The following is a 20,350-nucleotide window of genomic DNA, read 5'->3' as shown; positions in this document are numbered from 1 at the left end:
AATCTTTAAAAAATCAATCTTTAAGAGCCTTACCTCAGCTGTGGAAACAAAGGAATCTGTGGATGCAATGCTTAATGTATCTCGAAGGCAGAAATCATCCGTGTTATCCTTTACAGTAATGTCTGTGTTTTTATCTTTAAAATTAAAAAAAAAAAAAAGTTTATCAGACAATCAGAAAATTCCATTTAAGACTTGAAAATGTGTTTCATGCGTACTCTAAGACAGTATTTCATTTGGAAGGCACAACGTTATACTACTGTAAGAGTAAATTCTTTTATGACCCACTAACATTTGTGACTCTGTTTTTCTGCCTTTAAAGTGGATTTTCAAATATCATCCACAATGAACTGGAAGAAGACAAAAAGACTTGGCCAAAGTTTTGGCCTTTCTTTTACAGACTTCTGATGATCTCTCTATCTTATGATATTACTTTGCTATATTGATCTAGATCCTCAGTTAAGTTTTTGACTTGGCTTTGTTATGTAACAAACTAGCCACCACTTTTATTTTTCTAACTAGAAGTCCATTAATTAAAAAACCGCCACCACATTTTAGTTTCACTTGAATTTGCTTCACTTTCTACTTTTCATGCCTTTTTTCACTTGCTGGTTCTTCCAGAGAGCAAGTGAAGCTTTTAATCTTCACTGCATCCTCTTTCCGCAAAAAGCTTCTTCATTGAAGTAACACATCCAGAAGTATTTCCTACAGTACAAACATTCTTAAAGCCTTTAAAATAACTGTTATTTTTTCTTAAAATCATCTGCAATACAGTTTCTCTCAGTTCTGCTTTACTTTACTCTCAGATTTCAACTCTTGCCCTTCTGGGATGGTTTCATTTTCACCGTATAGAAACACTTTCACAGAAGGATTAAACTCATAAGTCGGTAAGTCAGACTTTGGCTTGATGTGACCCATCCTACATTCCCAGTAGAGCTGATACTTTTATTTTGGGTTATTCTACCTTCAGACGTTACACATGTGTTCCTAAAAGCCTGATTAATCTCCAAGAGTCAGCAGCAACCAGCTACCCAATGTCATCCAGGCTTGTTGCTAAGGCAATACTTCACTAAAAACTCCATTACACAGTGGAGTGGCCAAATGCCAATTTACTGGGATGGTTTACTCATCACTTGACATGCTACAAAGCCACATTACTTAACTATTACTTTGGTGGTTGTTATGGTTTTATTAGTTACGGACTTGGAATGACAGCTCAAAAACTGCACAGAACAAATATCTGTCTTTGGGAATATTCACTGAGGGAAAAAATGATTCAGAGTTTGGACAAAGATTTTACTAGAGCAAGTTAGGCAAACTGCAATCACGACTTCACCACTATTCATATGAAGTCTGATTTTTTCAGCTCATTCTTACTATTTCTTTCTTTTGACCTCTTAAAACCAAGAGGAAAAGTACTGCGGGTTAAAAGTTGGTCGAGAAACAATCACATACTGAAATCTGAAATGTTGGAACAGAAAACCAAACTGTGGTTTGTAAAGCACTAGCTTGAGGTCTGCTTAGAGTAGGTGGGTAACATGATGTTTCTTTCGAATTTCTAACTCATGATTTGCATTAATTCTCTTCTAATATTACATTAGATGATTTTCTAATATCACTTTTTAACAAAAGAGTTTGCTGAACTTGCAATAATACTGTTAAATCTAGATAGTACAGGCATCTATAGACTGGCTGCAGATTTTTTGGCTCTCCTTTTTTCAACCTCTCCTTTTGCCTAAGCTGCTTCTACTGTTATACGTGAGTTTATAGCTCAATAACAAGAACATATCCCCAGACTGATTCTAAATATTTTAACTCTGGATTGTGTGGTTGATTACATATAAATGGGAATAATGCTGTTTAACTAAAATGTATTCCACATATATGAAAAAAATAACTGGTGTAAATGAAGAAGTCACAGCCCAGAACAACACAGAATCAGGGATTCTTCCATCGATCTTGCATTCAGCCTGTTATAGACTACATGAAGCTCTAGAGCTAATAAAATTTTTATTTAACCTATCTTTGTTGAAAAAGTCATACTTCCAAGTTTTCTAATATGGCCTAAAACTATAATCAAGCCAGAATGTTTTTAACATGTTAATTAGTTGAATATGGAGTATCTGTTTTCACTCAAAAAAATAAAAAATCTCACTGCTACAGAAAAAGACACAAAATTTGTATTTTATGAGGAAGAAAAAGATTAAAAATAAGGTTGGAAATGCTGAGTGAAATAATACCTTTGGCAAGTGATATATGCACACAAAGCACAGCCTCCCTAAAGAAAACCAAACAGCCTTGTCAGCTATTTCTGACTTTCAGGCCACCACCACCCTAATACCCTAAAACATCCTTAGGCAAGCAGGTGCTTATCAATACCCACGCTGTGAAGAGAGTATGCTCTTATGAAAATTCACCATGGAATTTCACTAGGGTGAAAATGAAGTTACAGCTGGAGTACATACCATGCAAGTACCAGCAGAACATTCTTAGACACAAGAACACGAAGAAAAAGAGACCGTGGCACAAAGAGACTCCTGGAATGAACAGCTGCAAGAGGAACCCACCCAGCAGTGCCTGCAACTGCTCACACACTCATCCCTAGTTCTTATGGACTCTAATAACTTCAGGAGGGGAATACTAGCAAGTATGTGAGCTTCAAATATACTTCACTCATTTGAGGAGCCAAGGAGTTATTTTGGGTTCACTTATATTTGTAAAGAGGGTGAAGTAGAGTTTCAGATGTTACAATCATGGCTCTTGATTGTAGTGCCTTAAAATCTATCTGTAGACCCTAAATGATATTACAGTATTAAAACATGGAACAACATGGAGGACTGCTAAAGCTTGTGAAATTACTCCTAGCTTTAAAAGGTTTTGCTAACAACTATCTATTTAAAACTAAACAAGATTTTTAAAAAAGAGACCAGAACCAAGCTATTTTCACAAAGTACTAATCCAGAAAAATTATTTGGTTTTGTTCTGGTAGGTTTTCACGGTAAGACAGAATGCAAAGCTAAGCCCCTAAACTCTCAGAACAAAATCTGACCTTCATAACTACACAGAAATTAGCTTTTTAGTATTCAACTGGGAAGCATTCACCTTCACATAATGTTTTAGAACTCTGAAAACCGTTTCCATGTTATCTTCCTGCCAACCCTGAATGAAACATGGCAGGAGTTCACAAGTGAGTTTGGCACTTAGCTGCAGCATTTAAAAAAGGAAAGCACTTACCCACTAATAAAGAACTCACTGGGAGTTACAGATTTTAGTTCCAAGTACCACCTTTAAAGTCATGGTTCCCTATTCTGCCCAGCCCTCCCACTTCAGTGGAAAATCAATGCAGTTAAAACAAGCAGAAAAGCAGGATAAGAAAGTAGAAACTTTATAGTCTGAAAAGGAAAAAACCTTGCAAAGGAATCCACTTATGGAAAGTCATGGTACCCTCAGAGCAGCAGGGGCCCAGTGTTCCGTCAGCCCACGTTGTGTGCTCAGACCCCTCACAATAATCCAGTTCAGACAGCAGCATGAATCAGTTCAGTTCCATGAGTGTGCCACAGTCTTCTAGCTAGTCACAAGTGGCACAGTGGTTTGTCACCCCTTTCTGAAACATCCAAAAGCAGCTTTATTTACATTTATAAATAGTCATAATTCTGAGAGTGCTGATCATCCCTTCTACCAAGTAGCTGCTAAAGCATTACATGAAGTCTTACAGGATGCACCCAGAAAGCAGTGAATTTTACATCATTTCCTATTTATAAAAAGAATACATTCCCAGCCTTCAGTGTCCCCTTTTGATGACTGGGCCATACAGCCACAGGTTAAAAAAGCAAGCCAAGAACGGAGCAGGGTACCCACACTGTCAATCTACTGTTGCAGTATGTGTTTACATTCTCCAGTAACACAAATATCTGGGGGAAGCTGGAGGCACCTCATCTAACCACATGAAACCAAAGCTGTTACTGACTTCAACATGAAAATGTATTTCAGGTCAGGGTATTTTAAAAATATCTCCCCAAATCTTGTACTCTACCAGTACATCAGCAAGTATCACAGGTCCAACATGTCTCATGGTTCTTTGTTGCAACTGCTCTGATGCAAACTGAAGTGACAGATTCCTTTAGGAAACAAAGCAACAGTCCTTCCATGCCCACCAACCCACAGAAGATACTCCAGCCTGGCTCTCAGTGGGTGCTCACACCTCCAGCAGGGCCCTCTTCTAACTCTGAGCTTCTGCTCACCAGTGTGAGTGCAGGAACTCAGCAGCCAAAGCTGTCTCGTGGAGAAGAGCACAGGAGAGCATCAGATAATCAGTGTTTGCAACTTTGCCTTCCTCCTAGTACTCACAGACCTCTGTCAAGGTAAGCTGTGGCTGAGCTTACTGCTGAGCCTTCAAATGACATCCCTAACAGAAACCTCAGTAGTTTTCACGCAGGGAATAATCTTCTGCTTATGTGTGAATACAGAGCCAAATCTAACTTCCTTGGAAAAAGTTGACTCAACAGAGCTTTCATAATTGTTGCCAAGCACAACTATAATATTTAGGGTTCACATAAAAGCCTTCTACTTAAAACACACTCATCCAGGTATAAAAAGGTCCCTTTTCCAAGACACTGGGTTCTCACCTAATTATCATTATGCAAAAGCCAAGATGTTGTACAGTCACTGTGTTCTGTATCACTTGGATGTTATTCTTAAGACAAAAGTAGTACAGCTGACTAAAAGCTGAATTAAAAGCATGTGTATAGATGACAGTAATTTATTCTTCATAAGTAGAGAATGCTTATAAAAATTTAATAGTACAATCCATTCAGTTTACACACATAAGCAATAAAATCCACCTGAAAACTGTGAGGTACTGATTTGCAATATTTGTCATCTGGAAAAAGATGCAATTTGCCTAAAATAATCTCATAATCTTCAAGAGATTTTTCCAAATACTTTGCAATGAAATAATAACAATTTCTGTGATGTTGATAAGTTTGACTATTTTCAGACATTCAAGATGCTGACTTTGTCCATGAACTTATATTATCTGCAGAATACCACATTTAATGGTGTATAAAGCAAAACAACATGGCTACTGTTCTTATATCTTATTGCTCTCATCTTGCAAAGGTAAATAAACAGCACAAAATTGTATGTGTAATCATTTTAGTCTCTCCATGTAAAAATCAAGTGTCCCTGATAAAGGAATATAAGTTCAATTAACTTCCCATAATCCATGGACACAGGTACATCAAATTACAGAAAGGTATTAGGAAATACTGTATAAATTTGATATTCTGGAATGGTGATAAATGAAATGATTCTTTCAAGATTTAAATCTGCTAAAGAATTCTTCCATAAATTTGATAACAGAGTTGGAATATTTTTTGATAGTTGTTTTTTTTTTAAGCAAAGAAAATACCAAAGGCTAAAAGTATCATTGTATTATAGAGAACATGACCTGTGAAAGCTGTGTCTGAATCATCATAGCAGGATTTATTGTAAAACCAACATTTCAAAATAGAAAGACCTCATCATGAGAAACTCTACAATAAATCTCAAGGAAGAGGCAGAGTAAACACACGTGGTGCTAGGTTGCTAAAATCTGAATTTTAAGAAAACAAAGCAGCATCTGATATGTATTTTATACCCTGAATTAACATCATGTGTGCTGACAGCTGAGAAATCAGCTTAGTAAATACAAAATATATGTATGCATGTGTTCACCTCTCTGTTTTCCCTCTCTTGACTCTCTGCTTTACAGACATATGATCCTGAAGCAGATTTGAGACATGTATCTTGTGTAAAGTACAGGTCACTGAGAGGTCTCTCCCTATCACACAGCCTTTCATTTCACTGAAAATGTAAACACTGATTCATAACTGCACATTATGATTCTATTCTTATACAGGGTTACATTTTTTCACAACTTCTTTACCCTGAACCTAAGTATCTTCTCTGATTTTAAGGTTTCAATCCCTAGTCTTTATAGAAAAGTTTTGCTTCTGAGCACTCTACTGTTTTCAAGTCCAATAGTTTAGGTAACAGCTTCTGTACTTTGATTTGATTTGAGAGAAAAGATTTGGCAACCAAGTGAAGTTTGCTCAGTTGTCTAATCCAGACAGAGTCTGCTTGGATGAATTTGCAGCACAAAGTTGTCACTCTTCTTCACCGGGGTACTCCATTCTCCTGCAGGTCAGAAAGCACCACATCTGTTGTCCACAGCAAAGACCAGTTTGAATTCCAGTGCTGCTTATTTCAAAGCTGAGACTTTGAGGCCCCAGGCTTTACAGCACAGCCCTGTGGAGCCTGCCAGACACCTTAGTCATCAGATTTAAACGTCACTGCCTTTTCTCAGCTCTTCACATCTCAAAACCAAGTGCAAGCTACTGCTATTTTTGTACAGCCACCTTCTAGTGACAATGGAATGGTCTGTTCAACCCCTTTCAGTGTGACAGTACATTAACTCATGGGGATGCAGAGCAGATTGAAGATGCAATATCATATTTAGAGAAGATGGAAGTACAAGGCTAACTTTCAGGCTTCCACATCTTCAGTACCTTTCCTATGCCAGAGGCCTCCATAAGCAGGTTAGGTAGAAAGGTCTTCTCACCAGACTGACAGAGGAGTCTCAAAAGTAAGTGAATTTTTCCCTTTGGTCTCAGTTCTTCCACACCTCTGAGTCAGTGGGTACTTAAAAGCAGGATGTTTATACATTACCAAGAGTATCCCTTCCTTTTTTCCAAGGCAATTGATTACCCCCTTCTTGCCTTTCCCACCACCCATTTCTTCAAAGAGAGATACTACCACACATAGTGATGAAAAGGACAATAATAACCAGCAACTGTTGCTCAGCTCCTGAAACTTGTGTTTCTAACTGTTTATTCAATTTACTTTTTTTTAGAATCAGTTTCTTAACATGTTATATGAAACCCAAAAGAGCAAACATTGCAGTATTCTGACATAAAAGCTGTGCTGGACACAGCATAAGAGTATGGGACCATCCAAGATGATCTTGTCAAACTAAGACTTCTGGGAAAGTTTTTCTTTAGCCAGTACATCATGCCATAGGGATGCTGACATTTCAAAGCAAGAAAGACAGCCTGACAAAAGGAACCCACACATTCACTTGTTCTTCCATTAAAAGAAACATATGCTGCCCAGCAGTTGATAATTCCACTTACGTGTATGGAGACAATATCAGAAAAATCTGATACATTCTCACCCCTGAATTATCAGACAAAGACAGAACCAGCTATACAGGTGGTGATCCTCAGTGAAATAAACATCAAAAGATGCAGACATACATGTGTGTTTTGGGCTCACACTTAGACTCTGTATTCAGAATGGAGCATGCTTGACAGACAAACTCTGTAAGAAGAGCCTAATAATCTCAGTCTTCCCTTCAATTTCAGGGCAGAACTATTTAAAAGAACGCTGCAGACTCCAGTGACACTGCTCAGGAATGTGACTGGCTTCTGCAAATCCAGCTGCACACAGATATGGTTTAAGAACCTAATTTACTAAGACATTTGCTTAATTTTAAGCAGTAAGACTTAAAGAATATCTTAAGTGCCCCACTGATTGGGGCCTACTTGTATTCCACTTGTCCCCAGCAATGGGAAAGAATGAGATAAGAATCCTTATAAGGTTGTACTCTATGTAGAGTTCTTCTGAATCTTTAGTTTACTAAATAAAACAAATTATCAAACTTCAACTAAAAAAACAAATTAATAACACTATAAGGTTACCAAATGCATTAGTTACAACATATTAATACTTGAATCATAATGCAAGTGATTATTAGAGCAGCCTGACCATTGCCATTCACCTAAGTTATGCACAATCTACATTATTCAAGCCTTGCTTTTTTTTTTTCCCCCCCTTACTCTGGTTTACCATAGATAACTAATACATTGACTAGACAGCAACTTTAACTACATCTGTTTGAGCAGCTGCTAATCAGTGCCAGGCCATGTGGAAATATGCATACATTTACCTTTAAATACTCACAGCCTTTCTCCATGTAGAACAAGGGCAGCTTTAAATAGCAGGAGAGAGAATAAAGCCTGGTGTGATCGACATGTGCTCTTGAATCAGTTACACCACAGCTCTTTGCTACAAAACTGGATTATTAGGTAAGGTGGGACATGTGCACAGTCCAGATATCTCACAGAGAATTAGAGACAGTAATTTATTTAAAAAACACTCTGTAGTTTGAACTATCAAAAGGGAAATCAAACACGTCTCAAACCCAGTTACTTTTTCTAAGAGTTCTAGCAATTAAAGGGACAAATAGATGCATGACAGAAAAATGACACATAAATATTAAATTTTACTCCCTCCATTGTTGTTGTTCACTTTTGCTATAACTTTCCACAAAACTAAATTTACTCCTACATTCAGTTTCAACTTTGAAACATTTCAAGCTGAAACAGAAGTTTAAGAAAATTGTAAGAGATTAAAAGGCCATTAGGAATAAAATGCTTACACAAGCTACTTGAGCCTTCCAGTTATAGGGTAAACTATCAAAAAAAACCACCCCAAACTAAATGCTTGGCAAATAAATGTGCAGAGCTGTAGTGATGGGGCACGGCTAGTGCTAGGTAACAAATCCTGTCAACAGCAATTCTTGAAGACTGTGCTGTGTGGATATACCACAACCTTAATGTCCCCTTGATGGGTCAGTCTTCCACTTAGAGGGCAGCAAGATTTAAACATAGTAAACACATTCATTAAGAAAAGTTCTTAGCTTTTGGGTATGCACACAATGTTTTAATTTCATTTTAAGTCCTTGAAAAAAAATTGCAGACAGAAGTGTATCTATTTTAGTTCAAACTACTGAATTGACAAAACTATAGTGCAGAGAAGTGTATTTGCTGATTTTATGATTCTGTTGATATTCCATTTTGATATTGCACTCCAAAGCAATTGGAAAGCTCAAAGTGTTGTTTCTGCACTTCCAAGACTAAGCTGCCAAGCCAAGAGAGTTGATTTCCTTGGAAGTCTCTTCAAATTTTGAACTATCACTGCCTTTTCTCTCCCTGAGCCTGTTCTGGCTCACCTTTCTTCATTTTGCCTAAAAATGTTTCAGACAAGCCTGTCTTAAAAGTAGACTGCAATGCAAAAAGAGATTGTTTTCAGAGAAGTTCTAAAAGAGGAACTGGCCCTATGGACTAAAACACGTTCCTGATCACCAGTTTATATAACCTCACACTGCCAGTATTCCAGCCAGAAAAATAAACACTTACCCACCCTCACTTATTGCCATCTATCTGATTTTTCCTACCTCTAGAACATTTATACTCACAACATATACAAACTAATAGAAGTGCACAAACACCTTTTCTAGTAAGAAAAAGAATCTGCAAACTATAACTTGTTAAGAATGTATCATAAAAACATGAGAGAGGAGAAATAAATTAAAAAAACCCAACCTCCTGCATTTGAAGGCCTTTTTCCACTTTTATATAACTTTTCAAAATGCAGGCAAGCAGTTATTAATTCAAGCTTTGACACGTGGGAAAATGATTACTTTACTCAAAAAGAAGGTAAATATGTACTTTTAAAATAATTTTTTAAAAACTGAGAAAGAGACAATTGCAGCTGCCCACATATTGTAAAGAACAAACAGAATTAGTTGAGATGCATTTTGTGTTAGGAGGCCTGAGCAGGGATGCACAGAAACAGCTAACTGAACAAAGTCTGGGAAATAAAATCATATTGGTGGATTGTGGCTCCATTACAAGCAGCTTTTAGAGCTAAAAGGAGGACCAGCTTGTATTTCATTTGAAGAGAAGTTCCCGAGGGAGAGAGACCACTTAAGAGAGGAATAATCTGGTCCAAAAACTGAGCAAAGGTGATTTTTATAAACAACAGTTAAGTCCATGTCAGACAAGCAAGTTTTAAATGGACAAGGCAAGACAAAACATGGCAGGAGTCAAGAAGTGAGAGAGACAAGGGCTTAGACAGGAGTTTTGGTGTGGACAGAAAGAAGACAGGGCTCGGGGATGCCATTTAAGGGAAAGCAATGAGGTGTATAAATAGCCTGCAATGCTGGATCTAATGGCAAAGCTGTTGGGCAAACACTAACGAGAGTCCTCAAAAACCAGAAACATTCTTTCTCATCTTATTGGAAGTGCTTTTGGAAAAACCTCCAAACTAATTGACCATAGTAAGTGACCTTGACTTCCCCATTGCTGGGTCAGTGAAGAGTAAAATAGAAATTCTTAAGCCACTGTTGAAAAGATTTCAGCTTCTAGGATTAACAGAAAAATACACTCCATGCTAGCAAATAGCTACAAAAAGATACATACTATGAATACCAATATTTTCCAGCAGCAGTAACAACACTGCGTGTCTATGCAAAGCTACTTTGCATTTTTAGTAGAGTATTGCCAAAACTAAGAGTACCACTGAGAAAGCCAAGCATTACAATATTTTTATAGACAAAATGTTTGCAAAAGTATTTTTGCTTCAGTATTAGATTGAACTTCTAACAACCAATCTTCTTCTATTCAAGGACTGTACCTAGGTGCTTTGTGATAAGAAAATTTATCGACAGCCATTTAGAAAGGAAGTGTTTGAACAAAATGCCTTTAAAGGGAAGATTTAAATATTACTGATTAGGGAAGACATACAATCCAATTCAAACATCTGCACTTTGACTATCTCTTGGGCACCAGAAACGACGAGTTGCAGCAATAGGTTGCAATATGAGAGACCTCATGTTTTAGCAGTTCCTAAACTTCAACAAACTGCAATAGCTAAAAATTCTGTTCAAAATGCCCATTATTTTTTTAAAAATAGGATTGGAATAACTTCTCTGGGCTTTTCCTCAGACTTAGATATATTGTTTTCTTTCTTTTTCCCTAATTTGAAGGGATGAAAACATTTTTACACTTAGAGAAAAAGCTGTTTTCTTTTGTTTTGATTTCAATCTTGTTTGAGACACTAGAAAATTGTTTAGGTCTTCTCCAAGAAATTAAGAAATTATTTAATGTAAATTTATCTTGAAGGAACAAAGCAAGTCAAAGTTTTCATGCTAACATAAAATGTTACATGACCCTTTAAGTTATTCTATAGTATGCAATACTAGAGCTCACCTAAGTGAAGTATTACAAACTGCTCCTCATTGGAGACTAGGAATTATAACTAGAAACATTTGTTGTATGTAGGCAAATAAAATACACTCCAACTAAAATTTTTCCAATAACATTCAGAGGCAGGAAGAAAATACAGGCTGTAGATATTAATCCATGGATAGGATGACATTACAGAAGTCTGTGTTAATAAATTATATTAAATGAGTTTTCAACAGCTTCAGTGATTATGGAAAGATTTTTGTTGGTTTTAAGAGCTGCTGAAGAAAAGGTTTCTAATATGTAAATCAGTTCTCCAAACAGTTTGGAGACTAGGTTAAAGGCTGTGCTTATTCTCTCCAAAATGCCAGGCATATCTTTGAGTGTGAGAAGAAAATTAAAAAAAGAAACAGACAAACCTTTCAACAAAATCATCCAACAGCACAGACCTTTGTGAGATATTTTACTGTGGTAGCTCAAACACCTAATTTGTTTGAAGCTGTGTAACTGATACAAATAAAAAGTATTATAAAAATTAAAATGCATTAACACAAAAACATTTTAATATTGTCAAAAAGTTTAAGAGCCAGTGTACACAGGCCACCACCAGTTTGAATGCCTGCATTCCTTTTTACAGCAGAAATTAAAATAATAATATGAAGTATTAGGAATTTAGCACTGACAAGGAACCCTAGAATTTGAGAATTTTCCCCTCTGACCTGAAATTCTGCTTGTAAGTAAAGCTATTGTTTCCCTCCCAACTCTTTGCATTCCTCCCAAGTTAACTCGACTAGCATTTCAGTCTGCTAGAAAAGATCTAAATAGGAAAACAAAAATGCGAAGAGCTTTCTTCAAGGGCAGACTACTGAAAGTCCTGGAAGCTTTTAACCCTCTACACACCTTTATATTCATCGCTCAGAAACAGCAGGATGAATATTTTGTTTCACAGTTTTGTCCCAGCTGCCTCCTTTCTGACAGAGTGCAGCCTCATGGCTGCCTCAGGACAGCCTGTCTTTGACTTTCCATGCTGGTTCACAGTACTAAAAGAGGCACAGCATAAAACCAACCACAGTTTAGCCCTACATATTTCTTTTATTTTCATGTCCAGAAGTACTTTTTCTACAGAAATCCTATTTTAGCTCACTGATTTATATGATAATACTGAAAGTCCAGTGGAGAATGCAATGGCATTCCATTATTTCATCTATCTAAAATGCAAGTCTTTTCCAGGGTGGTATTAATAATTTATAAGTCAACAACAGCTTACCAAGTTGAAAACTATTATTTGCAATTATTTTTATTATTATTACTCTTAATCCTATTCTACTCACAGGGAGAAAACGTGTTTATTTACACCTCTGCCTTCTGCAGTGCTGAAAGCTGAATATTTAGAAATACCAGAAGTAGCTGTCCTAGCAGGCAGAAGAGAGGCACTTCAGACACAGCACATGAAAAAAGACAGTGGCTGCAGTGATAAGCTCTTGTATTCCAACAGGCCCCCAGGTAACTCATTCCTGACTCTCCTATGTGACACATCACCTCAGCCTCCTCCAGAAGGCTGCTGCTTGGCAAATTGTTCAGCATGCATAACCAACTTAAAATAGTAAGTGGGATCACAAAGTGAAAAGCAAGTCTGTGGTATGATTTATCTATGGCAGCACTAAGATCTAAACTTGATTTGGTAGAGGGAAATGTTGGGAAGAGTAACATTTAAAGGTTTTGGGAAGGAGCAGCATCTCTGAACAGTAGATAAATAGCAGGAGAGAGGTTTCAGCAGCTCCAGAAGTTTGACAGAAGAATTTACAGAGAAAGCCAAAATTGAGAAATTGCTAAAAATTTTTACCTCTGTAAGTTTCCTTCTGAACAAATTTGGACTTTCTTATAAATCAAATTATAAACATCTTCCATTCTTATAAGTAAGAACAAGAAGTGCCTGTCAGGCATTTATGTCGCACTTGATAGCATCTGTCCAACTGTCAGAGCCTCAACTCCAGCTGTGGCTGGTCACAAGCACTTCAGGTAGAGGAAACAGAAGAAAAATCCACAAACCATATCTATCCTTCCTATGTATAAGAGAAAAAAAATAAAAAGAGCTAAACATTTTCTGATTACTGTTGCTGGTGAACAGTTGAAACTCTGAAGCACAAGAGCTGGTTATAAACATTTTTAATGAGCTGTAAGTGTCATCACAGAATGGTTTGGGTTGGAAGGGACATTAAAGACCATCTAGTTCCAACCCTGCCAACACTAGATCAAGCGGCTCAAAGCCCTGTCCAGCCTGACCTTGAGCACTTCCATGGATGGGGCAATTACAAATTTATTAAAGACAAAGACTTTATCTTATTCACTCCAAGGCTCACAGAAGAAGGAAAAACAGTAGCAAGGGGAAATACTTTAATGCCTGAAAGACCACACTGACCATTTAATCCCAGGTTTGTATCTTCCTCTCAAAGACTGAAAACATCCTCTAAAACATCTCTAAAAAAAAAAAAATCTTGCCTCCTGAAGTGTGTTGAGGGTAGCTTACTTCAGAACTTCACTTGTTTCACATGAACAACTAGGAATTTGATCTAGTTATGAGTCTGACAACAAGGTCTACAAATCCCCCAGCACCACATACCTTTTCCATGTGTAAGCAGCTATTCAGAACAAGTCAGTCACCTCTCAGTGTTTTCTTCAGTAAGGAGCTGACATGCTCAACATGAACCACAGATTAGCTTGTTTTTCCAAAACATGGAAAATTTTTATGGCTTGTTTTGAGCTGTCTAGAATCTCAAATCTTCTGAAACATGACCAAGAGAACTGGACACAGTATTGTAAAACCATACCAACCCAAGATTGCATCTCTGCCTCTATGCTGCTGCTGTCCTTTGCACACAGCCAAAGGTTAGAAAAGGTTTTTTTCTGCAGCAATGTGCAAAGAGCTTACACTGATTATGATGTGTAACTTTCCTAAAGTGTTTCTTCATGATTTTTCTTTTAAAATCTCTCACTTATATGTACAACTCATACCTGCCAGGATTGGTAGTACAAATGTAGTTTGTTACTATTTAAAGAGATTATTCAGATCTTTATTACTAATCTTTGCTTTTTGTTAATTCAATACTTTAAATGCCCTAAATTATAAATTTTTATCAACTTCCAGCTCTACAATGATTTTATAATCAATTATATGGCTGATAAAATTACAGCATTTGACTAGGTATCTTCCCTAAAAGGTAAATCTTTCTCTTAACAGTGGGCAGAAATATAAATAAATGTTCACATCAGTGAGCTAAATATTATCACCTAATTTATACTATACCAATTCACCAAACTGCAGATCTCTCAAAAACCTACAGTCCAAGAAAACTTACCTGCTTTGAAATTGTATCAACTTGCACTAATTAAATACTCCATTATTTTGGCTGCGGTAACAGAACTGCAAATTAGCAACTCTTGTTTCATAGGCATGACATGCTGGAGATTGTTCCAAATTATTGGGAAATGCCCATTTATCTCAAAATCTTAATAAACAAACAAACAGCTCCCATTCTAATTTTCCAAGATAAGTGAATAGGAAATGGTAGATTAGTATGCTTTCTTTATCTAATTTCTTTAGAAGTTTTAGGTATAAATAATCCAGAAAAACATCTCAGCTACCTCTTTTGCCACAAGTTATAGTCATTCCTACATAGCATAGGACCCTCCACTTTTGTTTCTGTTCAGAACCGTAGTTTGTATTTTGCAGTAGAGTATTATTCTTATTCTCAGTAGTGCAAAGAAGGCTGTACTATCTTTATTTCTTTTGATCACTGGGATTTAATAAATTTTTTGGACTTGCTTATTCTTGTGACTCTTGAACCCTTCCAGGCATCACAAGCGCTTTACAGGAGATTGTCCTTCTGATTTTTTATTAAAACATTCTGAAAAAGTGAAGCATCCTTTAATATACTTGCTGTTCAAGTCAAAAGTTCAAGAAAGATAATGATGAAAAGCTCCAAATCCTGAACACAGAAAACAGTATTCACTAAACCAGTTCATTAATTTTTTCCTCACTCATCTGGTCCAGCACAAATAAAATTTAAATAATAAAGTAACTCAAGAGATCACAAATTATTTCTATAAAGAATGTTTGAAAGGAATCAAATTCTCATTCCTGGTATTTAGTTATCACATCTGAAAGATTAAATATTAATTGTAAATACTCCTGGGGTAATCAAACAAAACAATAACTAAACACATTGAGCATTCAGATGAAGTCCTTTGAGTACCATTTTATTAATTTGGCCTGAAGACAGAAATCACAAATGAAATTCTAATTATAATGGGATATACAATGCAACTTGTCTGGTGGTTTCAGATACCATAATGAAACGTTCAAATGCTTTTTTGCTTTTAGGGTTACATTTACAGGTGTATGCAGATGAGTCAGAAAGCCAGCTCTGACCTGAATGTAAATCCCCCCTTGTCAAGGCTGTGTTTGGTCGATGCAGGACGAGGAGGGCCAAGAGAGGACAGCACAGCACTGCCACCTCGTGCCAGGCAACGCAGCTCCTGCCAGACTGAGCCCAGAACGTGCTCTGCCTTCCAACTCTACACTTATTTGAGAACAGATGCTTCATCTTGAATTATGAAAGGGTACAACAGCATCCATCTTTAATATCCAATTCTTTCAACAAAAATAATCAAACTATCTGTAGTTAATCAGCATGTCAAGCAGCAACTACTCATTATATTTGCTGTTGTAACAGCTTAGTCACTCAGAACTGATATATTTCACTCACCAGAGATAAGACCTTTGCTAATGGACATCTGCTTCAGATTAAGTCTTTCTAGTTTAATTTTCCGTTTTGGAAAAAAAATTATGACAAAAGCATATCAAGTTTCAGTTCAGAAGATACATAAAATCTCTGAACACCCATGCTATAAAAAGGGTCATATATTCTTGCTGTATAAATGTTTAAATACTGAGAAGTTACAAAGAAAACAATTTCCTTTCAATCTATTGTTATCTAAAATAGAACCACTTCATCAAACACAACATAATAATATAAAGAATGTGATTTTTTGTTGTTGTTGTTGATTTACTGATAAACATAATTTTGCTCAGTGGATATTTCAATCCTCCCCCCAAGAGCCATAATTACAAGCAAAAGAGATGTAAAGTAGCAGTACTCACCAATATCATTAGCTAGAGCAGCAGGATCAGAGACCCCCAGGGTGGCTTCAAACTCTTCCTGAAGACGATAAGCTCTTTGAAGAAGAGATTCAAGCTTATGTATGAATTCAGCACTAATGATATCCTGCAAGAAGACAGACATTAGGAGCTTTTCTATTTGCTTTCAGCCTGTAAGATTCCTTTGTAAAATACAAGGATATTAAGCCTTCACAGAGCAAACCGTGCCACATCAATTTCCTACAAACCACACAGGGACACTGTCAGATGAAAACTTCAACACCCACAATAGATACGCTTTTCAGCACACACACATATTTTATTTAGAGTAATAAAAACAAAATCTAAATTTAAAAATAATTTAAAATTATCTGCGATATTTGCTGCACTAGAAATAATGAAAGTAACATATATCTGTTTATTTCAAAATATATTTTAGCATTTAGTTTATAAGAAAGGAGGAAAACAAAGTTTAAGCATATTGTTTGTGAATATGCACAAACTGATCATTTTTCATTGAGACATTTATCTTTGGCAAGCAGATACCCTCTCACATAATCATAAAAGAAAGAGAGGACCCAAGGGATTACATGCAGGGGAGTTGTCTGCTTGATAGCTCGATAATACTGTCCAGAAGCAAACACTGATGCATCAGCAATTGCCAAAAGATAAATAACATTAGCTCCCTTCCCATGCCTTCCTCCAAATAACCAACCAAAAAAGTCAGAAGAAATGAACTGAGATCTCCTTTAAATACAATACCACTAAATTGGAAATTGAATCAATTGTCAAGTTTGGTAATTGAATTTGCAAAGATTCAGGTTATAACATAGAACAAATAGTCAGGGCAGCATCAGTAGATTACAGATGGGATGTACTCACTTCTACACTTTCTTCTGCAATTGCATCTCCTGCTCCCAGCTTAATGGAACCACAGATTGCTTCATCTTCAACTTGCCTGTTACGAAAAGTTAAGGCCTGCTCCCAGCGCCTCAGTGCCTCCTCAAACAGCTCCATACCTAGGGCAGAGCAGGATCAGCTTCAGCTGCACTCACCTTTTACAGACACGGGAAAATATGTAGCTAAAATAAGCATAATTATCACAGAGATGTTAGCTGAAACAACATCACTTCCCAGCCTGTATCAGTATATACCCAGTACATTTTTACCTTATTTTTGTGTAAAGAAATGTGATCATTTTCCCCATGTGTCAGGGCTTGATTTTAAGGATTACTACTGCAAATAGTGGAGGAAAAAGTGTTCTAGAAAACTAACTTTAGATCAAGTATGATTTCATTATTTTATGGAAATGTTCTCAGACACTTGCCAACAGGACACTGAGAAAGAACACCGTAATATTTTGTGTCACTTTACCATAAAGCCAAGAAATAATTTACGTTCATTGTAAGCAGATGCTGAATGTTCTTATTACAACTTACCCATCAAATACAAATTTTCAGGTGTAGTCACTGGAATATTGACAAGCTTAAGGTCATCTTCATCTGCTTTATCCCAGGAATTAGAATTGGCACAAGCACAACTGTGACAAGAGGTGGCACTCTGAACCTTGAAAAACAAACGAGAGTATCCCTAAAATCACATTCCTGCCAGACTACATTATATCCAAGCCATCTGCCTAGAAACTGGTTTTACTCTGTGGTAAGGACAGTGGTTTCTCAGCATCTCCAGCTGCCTGTGCAGTTCATTCAGGAAGCTCCTTCACCTCAGTGAAGCCTTTTGATGCATATCCAATACAAGTTAACAGACATTCAAGAGCCTTAAAACATTTTTACTTACCGAGGTCAGGCTTTGAACTGAACCAGAGTATTTACTGAAAAGTCCTCCATTTGCATAGATACAGGACTGAGATCCTTTTTCCTTGGCAGAGCTCAGAGAAAGAGTCAAGTTTTGTCGACTACTGGAACAACTAGAACCTAAGAGACACATTTATTTTAAAGCTCTTGCAAACTCAAAATATTGCTTCTTGTGCAAATCTAACGAGAATTGCATTTACTCTTTATAATAAATCCAGTTCAAAAGCAAACAACAATTATTCTTTTATTTACAGTTCTACTTGAGAAACTACATATTAGAATTAACTGTCTGTAACAATAACTATGCATTTTAGCTTACTTATTCACCTATTCTATAAAAAATCAGATCTGAATTTCTCCATATTGAGATACACATACAAAAGTGGCAAAACCCATTGTTATCATACTATTGATAAAAAGAGTTTTAATCCTGGTCCATGATTAAAACTTCACCTTTGACAGGAAGCCCAGCTTCTTTATAGGACACTGTAATTTTGTTTCTAATTTGACAAATTCAAAATTTAAAGTCTAAAAATTTGAACCTACTCAGTTTTTCCATCCTATGGAGATGATTAGAGGGATGGAGCACCTCCCCTCTGAGCAAAGGCTAAAAGCTGGGGTTATTCAGCCTGGAGAAGGTTCCAGTGAGACCTTACTGCAGCCTCTCAGTACTTGAAGGGGGCTCTTTAAAAAACATGGGAACACTTTCCAGCAGGGTCTGCTGCAATAGGATAAGGGGTTATGGTTTTAAAACTAAAAGAGGGCTAATTTACACATTAGATAACAAGGAAGAAAGTTTTTACAATGAGAGTGCTAAAACCCAGAGAAGTCATGGATGCTCCATCCCTGGAAACACTCAAGGCCAGGCTGGATGGGGCTATGATCAACCTGGTCTAACTGAAGATATCCCTGCTCAATGCAGGAGGTGGACTGGATGAACTTTAAAGGTCCTTTCCAACCCAAACTATTCCATGATCAAAGGAAAATAGTTTGGTTTACTACTACAGCTATGCATACCCATCCCCTCACACAACTTTCTTTCCTCTCCAAGAAAACAACAAAAATAACCCTAACTTGGGGGGTTCCATGACTTACCTTTTTCTGAAGCAGCTGCTTTGGTACACTCTAATACGAGATGAGCTGGTTCCCATGGTGGCACTTTCTTGTTTTTCTTTCCACGCCTTCTTTTAAAGTGATGGGCCAGAAAAATCACAGATATTGCACTCACTGCTGTTACTGTGAAAAGTTTCTTTAACCCCGGGGAAAGCTTTATCTGAAAATAAAAGTGTGATTTAATTGCAAATATACATACTGAGAAACAGACTGCAGCACCAAGAACTATAATGTATACCATGGGGAGCTAAGGAAATTACTTTCAAACAAAGATTCAGGGTTTTTTAATTTCTTCCTAACGCCAGGACAATGCAGGGCTTCAAGTAAATCTCTAACAGCAAAAAAATACTGAGAGGGAATTTGCCTTTCCTAACTATACTACTTCTTGCACTGTGAAGAGTGGAAGATCCTAATGCCAACATTTGTGTGCTGTTTCAATTTGAGTAGAACATGTATTTAAACGCATTTCTCTAAGTTTTGAAAACAAAATTTACATTTTATTTTGGATCTCTTTCAGTCATAGGTGTATAGGTGTTTAAATTAGTATGTAAGAGCCACAAACACAAGCAACTTGTATCCAAAACCATTAACAAAATTTGTAACACGCAAAATAACAAGGAAAGTGCTATTGAACTGGAAACCACAGTTTGCATTCATAAAATCTTCTGGAAACTTATGCTGCTTGAGGAATAGAATGCTGGGAGAAAACCAGATCCACAGTCCTTGGGCCTCATAGGGTGTTTGTGTAACATGATTCCTCATACCAGAGAGAGTACACAGAGCACTCTGGCACTCCTAGTTGCTCTGCAGTTGCTAAAGACTATTACCAGCGTGCAATCTGAAGAAACACTGAAAGCTTCTCTCTGCACTGAGTTTGCAGTCAACAAGTCAAGCACCTTTGACTAGCTGAGAATCCTGCCCCTTGTACCATGCCTTGACTGAGTTCTACAACTACCATTGTACATACACCATGAGGAAAAGGAAATGCCTGGAACACAGAACCAACAAAAAACTCAGAAAATTTACAAAAGACTACTGTATTTCACAGAAGACAACCAAACACCTGAGATTAAAATCTCTAAGACCATTAATTAAATGTTAAAACACTGCAGTTTCAAAGAACTGCAAAAGGATTTTTCTAAATTTGTGTAAGCCTACAAACATGATCATAAATTGACTAACACTGAAATGAAAACCTC

General features: G+C 36.8%; 1 protein-coding gene across 1 annotated transcript in view; it reads right to left on the bottom strand.

The window, feature by feature from the left end:
- MIGA1 (mitoguardin 1) overlaps positions 1-20,350 on the bottom strand; it is a 34,787-nt gene that overhangs the window by 12,678 nt on the left and 1,759 nt on the right. The window contains exons 3-8 of the mRNA XM_059854062.1: positions 19,134-19,311; positions 18,022-18,158; positions 17,664-17,790; positions 17,107-17,243; positions 16,228-16,351; positions 34-134 (exon numbers count right to left, since the gene is read on the bottom strand). Coding sequence (XP_059710045.1) covers positions 34-134; positions 16,228-16,351; positions 17,107-17,243; positions 17,664-17,790; positions 18,022-18,158; positions 19,134-19,311 — 804 coding nt within the window. The remainder of the gene's footprint in view (positions 1-33; positions 135-16,227; positions 16,352-17,106; positions 17,244-17,663; positions 17,791-18,021; positions 18,159-19,133; positions 19,312-20,350) is intronic.

Source organism: Haemorhous mexicanus, chromosome 9, assembly GCF_027477595.1.
Source record: "Haemorhous mexicanus isolate bHaeMex1 chromosome 9, bHaeMex1.pri, whole genome shotgun sequence".
In the NCBI taxonomy this organism is placed as follows: domain Eukaryota; kingdom Metazoa; phylum Chordata; class Aves; order Passeriformes; family Fringillidae; genus Haemorhous; species Haemorhous mexicanus.
The sequence above is the reverse complement of the archived record's forward strand: the minus strand, read 5'-3'. Positions and strand labels throughout refer to the sequence as shown.